At 54.0% G+C, this 7,944-nt stretch overlaps 1 protein-coding gene across 1 annotated transcript in view; it reads left to right on the top strand.

Annotated features, from left to right (window-relative positions):
* The window catches only part of RNF41 (ring finger protein 41, E3 ubiquitin protein ligase), an 18,502-nt gene that overhangs the window by 7,042 nt on the left and 3,516 nt on the right, over nt 1-7,944 (top strand). Inside the window, exon 2 of the mRNA XM_009577544.1 lies at nt 5,755-5,867. Coding sequence (XP_009575839.1) covers nt 5,778-5,867 — 90 coding nt within the window. The 5' untranslated portion in view covers nt 5,755-5,777. The remainder of the gene's footprint in view (nt 1-5,754; nt 5,868-7,944) is intronic.

Consider the following 7,944-nt stretch of genomic DNA (forward strand, 5'->3'; position numbering starts at 1 on the left):
GTCCCTGGTCTTCGGCTGCCCCACCGGCGGTGCCGCCAGCCTCTCTCCTTGGTGTGACCTGGACTCCTGGGAGCGGAGGCCATCTTAAATGGATGCAGATCCTGGGGGCTGGGAGCCAGTTGCTGCAAAACTTTGACTTCTTTAAGTTTCTGGGTCACTTTTTCCCCCCCCTGGGAACTTCCCAGTGGCAGCAAGACTGCTTCAGAAACCATGCAGCCCCCCCGAGATGTTATGTATTTACTCACAGCAGGGAAACAGAGACAACAAAGCGTGGTGCCCCAGAACACACACAGTGCAAACCAGTGAGAAGATCGCTGGTGTCCTGGCTCCCATGCTGGGCTTTAACTGCTACAGAACAGCCCCTCTTGTATCCATATGTTGTTTTCTCTCCCTTTCCTCCCCTCCCCCTTGCTTTCTGGTTTTAATTCTATTTCTTTTGGCTCACAAAGCTGATGAAATTAGGAAAGATTATTAAAAACACCATTGCTCAAAGAACAGGTTTCTTCTGAGCTATCCCAGCTGCAAAGCAGCTCTGGTATCTGTTGGCAACACTTATATTGGTAATAATGAGAAAATGGTGTCTTTTTTCCCTGAGAACCAGGCAAAACCTGACGCTGGAGACTTCCAGCATAGGCTAATTAAGTTTGATTTGGTTTATTTGTTTGTCTTTAACTTCTTAAGGGATTCTGTCTGGTCTTCTGTATTTCCACAGAAGGGATGGGCTTCCCTAGTGAACTGGCACCAGATACTGGCTCAGAAGAGGGGCTGGCTGCATGCATCTGCTGCTAGAAGGAGGGCAGGCAGCAGAGCTGGCAGATGCTGCCAGCGGCTGGTGTCCCCGGGGAGGAGCTGGACACCTTTGTGTTTGAACACAAGGCCCTGGGGTGGTCGCTGCTCTTCGTCCAGTCGTGGGCTTTACTGACCATTGTGCTCTGATTTTTTCCAGGCATATTTTTTGCTATGTGTTTAGTACGTAGGTGCTGGCTCCGCTCCCATGATCACATTGTTCTTGCTGCTGTCATTTATCGTTTGCGTTGGACCAGGTTGGTTTCTCTCGGTGAGCTCTAGCTGTGAGTGCAGAGTCGTCCCTGTCTCCTGTTCCGCTTGGCAAGCTGTGCGGGTTGAGGTGGGTGGGTGCCTCTTTCAAACCTTCACCTTCTCAGGCTCCGGGCGGCTGGGGGCCTGGGGAGTTTTGTAGCCAGCACATCATTTACCTGGGTGAAACTCGGTTCCCTTCCAGTGCTGTTGTCTATCTCTGTGCTGGTCCTTGCTCGTGCTCACACTCATACTTGTCAGCTCCTGGGAGTGAGTCAGTGTCTCCCAACAGCCTGGCACACTGTTCGCATGGTGCAGGTGTCTGCTTCTGCCCCAGGACCCGCAGCCAACAGCGTGCTGGTAAGATCTCCTGGAAGATGCTGCTTTCCCAGCAAAGCTGTCTAGGGCCAGGCCCTTTCCAGGTTGCTCTGGTTCCTTGCCCTTGCCCAGGTGTGCTTGTAGCCTGAAACAGCTGTTGACCGAGGAGAGCGGGCTGTGAGGGGGAGCAGGAGCGAGGAAGTACAACCCTGCGAGCTCCAGATGAGTCAGCCTCCCTGTGCTGGCGGAGTGGAGAGCTCCTCCGGAGCTGGTGGATGCTGGCTTGCTCCACAGACTGTGCCTGGAGCAGTCGATCAGGCAGAAAGCTTGGCTCAGCCAGAGTGTCTGGGATCCAGCGGCTTGAACATATTGTGGCAAAAAGGAGGGAACATGTGAACATGTGCTTTGGGGGCCGTGGAACAAATCCACGGGCTCCTATGCAGACATTATTTTTTTTCCAAGGAGGAGGGGGAGCTTTTTTAAGCCATTATTTTTCCTTTTGTCAACAGAAAAAATATTCTCAGCGATTGAATTTTCCTCTGGGGGCAGGAACAGTTAGTTATCGTGCTGGAAGACAGCACAGTATTACCACGGAAATCTGCTCTGTGTGGTTGCTGCTAACATGAAAGACGGGCAGATATGCTTTGGGTCAGAGGAGCCCCAGCCTTGCTCGCTGTGATCCTGCGCTGCCATTTGAAGGGCGGAGGTAAGCTCATGCCAGTCAACCGAATGAAGCCCCTTTTTGCCCCAAGATTTGGAGCAAAACTGCAATGCATTGGGTATGTAGGAATGAATGTCCTGTGACCAGAGTAGGGGGAGTAGACAGCAATGGTCTGCCTTAACTTTTAGATGTCATGTTTGCCTATTTAAATGGCAGGTTTATGGGGAGAACGGAAGAGCAGCACAAGTCGGGGCTTGAGGTGGGATGCTGGCCCCTCCGAAGCAATGAGGGATCCCTGCCGTGGGGATGCAACAGGCTTAGGGCTGTCCTCAGCGCAGCGCTGCTCTAAGCAGCTGGGGAGTGAGCTGTTGCCTTCCTCTTTCCTCTCCTCTACTTCCCCAAGGGCTTATTAGGAACCTTTGTCTCGGCTGGTGGATGCTGAGGAGGCTTTGGGTAAGGGTAGGAATGTCAAAGTGCTTTTGACTTGTTAATTACTGATCCTCTCTGATACCATCAAGCCCTTGTTGCTATGTAGATCTCTTCTGTGTTGAGCAGTGTGCAGGCAGTGGAAGTCCCCAGGCCAAGAAGATGACAATCTACAAAGACAAGGCAGGAGTACGATGACAAGGGAAGTGGAGGGAAGTGGGGAAAAAGTGACTTATCCTGGCTTTTCTCTGTAATTTGGGCTAAAGCCCAGTTCTGTGACTGGCCTCTGATCTGTGTGAACTATCCCCTCTCCCTGCCCTAGCCCTAGGGAGGCTGATGGTCCTGGGGTCAAGAAGCTGTGCGTACTTGGAGAGGGCAGGATTTGGGAAGCTCATTCACTTAAATCGAGTATAATCATAGGCGGCAGTTGCTGTTTACTGCAGAAGCAATTTCCTGTAGCAGTGGGTTTGTCTGGGTTCCTGCTCAGCCTTCACTCTCCTGTATCGTGTCTTGCCCGTGTTGCAGATGATTTGGCTCGACTTCACCCTGGTGTCTGAGCGCCTCTGCAAGCCCTTCCAGGAAGGGTATTTTCTAAGCTCTTTGTGCTTCGGTTCAGCGCATGATGGATCCCTGCAGCCCGTGAATCATCGCTCTTGCTGAGAAGCGCTGCGCAAGTAGGGCTTGCTCATATTAGCTATACGATACCTTCTTTGGGGCCATCCTGCAGGTTGCTGAGCCCAGGGAAGAATGAGTGTATCCAGCATCCTGCGGGGCCAGGTCATTAATTCACTGCTGGATCTAGCAGGAGGGAGATTGGGTTGCCAGCTCCATCTCACTCGAGCATTTGCAGACGTTTGCAGCTCTCCTGTTTCTGCTTCGCGATAGCAGCAGGGTGCTCCTTGCTTCAGTGTGCTGGCAGAGCCCCACAGATGATCTCTGGCAGAAGGGGGAACAGCTGAGTCGAGGAACAAGAAGAATTCAGAGGTGCTCAGACTCATGCAGGTGCTGAAATTTTTCTGGAGGAAGTTTTGATGTGGCTTCTGTTTGGCAGATGGCAAGGCTGGCTTTCAGTGCTTGTGTTTTGCCCTCCGCTTGGCTCTTTTCTGAGTGGATGTGAAGACGTTTAGTGTCTTGCCCAGCTGATTGTTGGAAGGATGATGTTGGAATTTGGAAGCAGAAGACAAAGAAAGCCGAGTTGCTAGGGAGCGTGGTTCTGAGGAAGCAGTGCCCAGTGCCGTTCCACGGCGATACCTGAGTGCCTGTGCAGGAGCAGGTGCTGTGTCTCCCGAGCAGAAGGAGGGGGCAGGCTGTTTGTGGAGCTGCATCTGGATTCAGAGACTCATTAAGACACCAGAGCATGAAGCAGTGCCCGAGCACTGAGCAACAGAGGAGGTCAGAATGGTCCCAACTGCAAAGTGAAGCACCTCTATGGTGGGGGGCTAGCAGGCTGCATAGGTGCTGTGGCTCAGCTGGCAGCCAGGAGCTGTTGCGCTGGGTCCTCCACATCCCTCTTTGTCCTTCCAGTTGGTTTGAACCCAATGTAAATGTGTTGGAGGTGCTGAGACTTGCAGTGCGAGTGGCTCATCAAGGGATGGGAAGGAATTTGGGTTCCTTCCCAGTGGAGGGGAGCAGCATCTGTCCAAAGGCGTGGGAAGGTTTAAGAGCAACCGATCCTGGTTGCTCAGAGATCGGTTCTCCCTCCAGCCTGCAGCCGTTAATCTTGTTATCTGAATTGCAAACTGACACAGGGACTTTCCCCACCCCAGCCTCTGTCAGAGGAGTCTTTTGTCTGTGCCTGCTCTGTGGAAGCAAAGAATCCATCCGCACGTGGAGCTGAGTTATTGTCTGACTTTCAGAGTGTCCTGTGAGTTGATTAAAGTTCCTCCCTGCTGCTTTAGACTTGGGGAGGGTCCCAAGGGCCAACCATGAAGCGACTGCATTACCTACAGCCTCCCTTTCTGCCCATCCATCACCTTCTCTCCTCCCTTGCTGCTCTAGCTGAGCAGACACAGTGGTTTCCACAACCAGCTCTGCTTGCTGTGTCTGTCTAGAGCCAAAGAGCTGGCTGGGGAGGTATGTGGTGTTGTGCAAGCAACTCGGCCGAGGTGCAGGAGCTCGGCACCGCTGGCTGTGGCTGGGTGGCCACATCTGGCTGTGGAGCAGCAGCAGGGCTGGTCCCTACCTGCCCTCCAGAGCAGGTAGATGCTGCTGGTGTTTGCACAGCTGGAAGTGCTGCCATGCTCCAGTCTCCTCACCGCATGGATGGTGGTTTCAGAGCCTCATGCAGTGTCCACATGCCCTCGCACACCTCCCGTCTCCTCTTGGCTTCTGCTTGTATTTGGGGTAGGGACTCCTTTATCTGGAGCCAGGTGCAGTGTGAATCTGTACGGCTGTGGAGGTTTGTCACCGACTTTGATGTTGGTGAGAATGGGAGAGGAGGAGCTGGCTCTTGAGGGACAAGCTGCAGAGGAACCGGTAACTGCCGTGTGCTGGTCAAGGTCGGCCTCTGGCAGATAGTGTAAGAAGCTGGTGAACAGCGTTACCTGGGAATGCCATCCTCGGCGGGGAGGGACGGGGACTTTGTGCCTCAGGTGCTGCTCTCGGGGCTCCACACCCTCCGTGCTGGGAGCAGGAGTCCCGGCAGCTCTGGCGAGTCCTGGGGACTCCTTGTCCAGGCGCAGGAGCACCCAGCTGAGGTCACGCTCTGCTGCAGATGGTGTTGGGCATTTTCACTCTGTGTCTGCTCGGCCGAATAGGAAAGCTGCTGGAGATGGCAGCAGAGGACAATACCTGCAGCAGGCAGTTGGGGTGCCAGGAGCCAGCGGGGCTGCTGTTCCCAGGGAAGGAGCTGGTTCCTCCACAGCCGATGCGGCGAGGCTGGCGGGGGGCTGGCTGCACCCAGGAACAGTCCCTGGCATGGATCCCACTGCTCAACCCACAGGACTGGGCTCACTCGTTACAGGTGTCCCTGTGCTGTCCTCTATAAACCAAGTAGAACTGTGCAAAAACAACCTCAACAACCAGCAAGTAGAAAAATTGCAGCAGGATTAGTAATAACGTGTGGGAGAGAAGCAACGCTAGCAGCGCGTCAAAACGGAGGAGCAGTTCAGCACACACAAAGGGGGCCGAGACCGCTTCCCCCTGCACACTCCTCTGTACGGCGCTTGGCTGTGAGCTCCAGCCGTGCCCGGGGCTACCCCAACGGGCTGCGTTGGGAGGAGGGAACTAGGACATTGTGAGGGCCGGGACCTGCTCTGTCCAGACGTCATGGGATGCTCGACTGCTCCTAATCACTCTTCTTTTTCCCGCCACAGGGTTCTGGCATCGGTGATGAGCAATGGGGTATGATGTAGCACGTTTTCAGGGGGATGTTGATGAAGACCTTATATGCCCCATCTGCAGCGGGGTCCTGGAGGAGCCGGTTCAGGTAGGTTTCCATCTGAGCACTGACTGTGGCTACTGAAAGCCTCTGATTGCAATTCCAGACTTCTAGATGTCTTGATCAGATGATGGGTGCCGCACACACTGTGTGCATTAGGTGAGCTCAATAGATTCTTAACTTTCCTACTAATGGTTTAAGGCAACAGCACGGGTAAGGAAGCAGCAGTAGGGATAAAGGTCTGCGGTTGTGTGAGTTCTGGTGGAAATGAACTGAAGTTCTGGGTTTGGGGGATGTCCTGGGGTCAGCAAGGAGGCGGGAGGAAGGAATAAGCTTGTGTTGGGACAGGTTTCCCTTACTCTTTCATTCCTTATTCCCTTCTTAACTCTACCAAAGCTCAATGCAGCTGCATACCAGTGATGGTGTCCCAAGGCAGAGATGGCAGCAGCTATGCTAAAAATCTGTCCCTTGCTTATGGCTTCATGCTTGGTTGACCCTCTCTGCTTCCCTGCACACATGCTTCCTCTGTGCTATGGAGCTGATTTGTTTTACTTGCTGTTGGGAGCCTGGCTTGGCGCTCCTGCTCCTCTCCTGCCACCAAACGTAGCTCGGAGGATGGACAGACCACAGCCCTGCTACCAGCATGCTGCTCTGCCCGGGCCCGGCACAGCCGGGTGGTTTGGTGGATCCTCCGGCTCACTCTGCAGCTTGTGCTGCTGCTTGGGGAAGGAGGGTGTGCGCGGGGAGCTGCTGCTTCCACTTCTCCCTCCGCTTCCTGCGAAGCGGAAGGGTTGTTGGATGGGGCTTTCCTGTGAGCTCTGTTATGAGCTCTTCCAGCACAGTGTACCTCCGGAGCACTGCGTAGTCTCCAGCCCTCCTTTCGGAGGTGCCTTTCGGTGCTGGAAGGGCTGTATTTGTCACTGTGTCCTGCTCAGCCCTGTTACCTGGGGAGAGGTTAGTGGGGGCTTTTGTAGCCCCCTCAGCAGAGCTGACCAGAGCGGAGCTGGCTTCTACCTGGGACTTTCCCCGTGGTCCCTGCCCCTTCCCTTCAGGGTCTGTCCGCCACCGGAGGTGTCCCTACACTGGCCGAGCTGTGGCCATGTGCTGGGTAGCTCAGTACCCTCTGCGTAAATCCAGCTTCATTTGAAATAAAACGGATTAAAATAAAACTGAGCTAATCTGAAACACGTGCATAATTATTGCAGTTTCATCACTTAATAATGAACCGCATCACAAAAGCTGCGCTTTGTGCCATGCTGGTAAGCTGCCCGATGGGGATCTCAGAGAGGCTGGGCTGTGCGCTGTAGCCCACCCTGGGCCAGTGGGCCGGGGGTGTGTGGAACTGCAATCCATTGTAGTTAAAATCGTGTGTTAGCACCTTCCAGCTACACTAATCTGTTATGTCAAACAAGCTTTGATTTTAAAAAGTCTGTCAGCATGTGAACATGATCACAGGCCCTCACATAAACCAGAGGGAAAGTTGCAGCTTTCTTAAGCAGGTTTATTTAAATCTCCTTTTAAGAATGTGATATCAGAAACTCCCTTGTTCCCAGGCTTTTCTCAAGCGTGTTTAACAGCCTGTCTGTTGGATGCCAGCCCTCCTGCTCCTGCCAGCACCGCAGTAACTGGACCTGCGACGAGGCTGAGTCTGTAGCCGGGCACAAGCTGTGCCCTCTGACCAGCCTTGGTTTGCAGGGACCAAATTCCTGAGGACTCTTCCCCTGTTCCTCCTTCCAGCGAGGTCCCTCCGCCTGGTCAAAGCAGGGCCACCTCCAGTGATATCTCAGAAGACTCAGGGCTGTATCCAGCCCCAGGATTTCAGTATCTCCAAGGATGGAGATTCCCCAGAGCCCGTCCCTGTGTTACGGGCACGGAGCGACCCTCTGGGTGCGGTGCCCAGTGAAACTGGTGTGATTTATCTGTCGCATCTCCAGTCTGCACTCGGTGACACTGGGGTACCCCAATCACTAAACTTCGGTGGGGGTGAGCATGGGCTTGAGAGGATAAAACACCGCAAGGGGAGCAGAGGGGCCAGCTTGGTAGAGGACAGTGGAAAGCTGAAGCCTCAGAGAGCGGGACTTCAGGAAAATGCGAGGGAGAGGAGTGGCTGGGCGGCACCCACAGA

Source organism: Fulmarus glacialis, unplaced genomic scaffold (assembly GCF_000690835.1).
Source record: "Fulmarus glacialis isolate BGI_N327 unplaced genomic scaffold, ASM69083v1 scaffold21475, whole genome shotgun sequence".
Taxonomy (NCBI): domain Eukaryota; kingdom Metazoa; phylum Chordata; class Aves; order Procellariiformes; family Procellariidae; genus Fulmarus; species Fulmarus glacialis.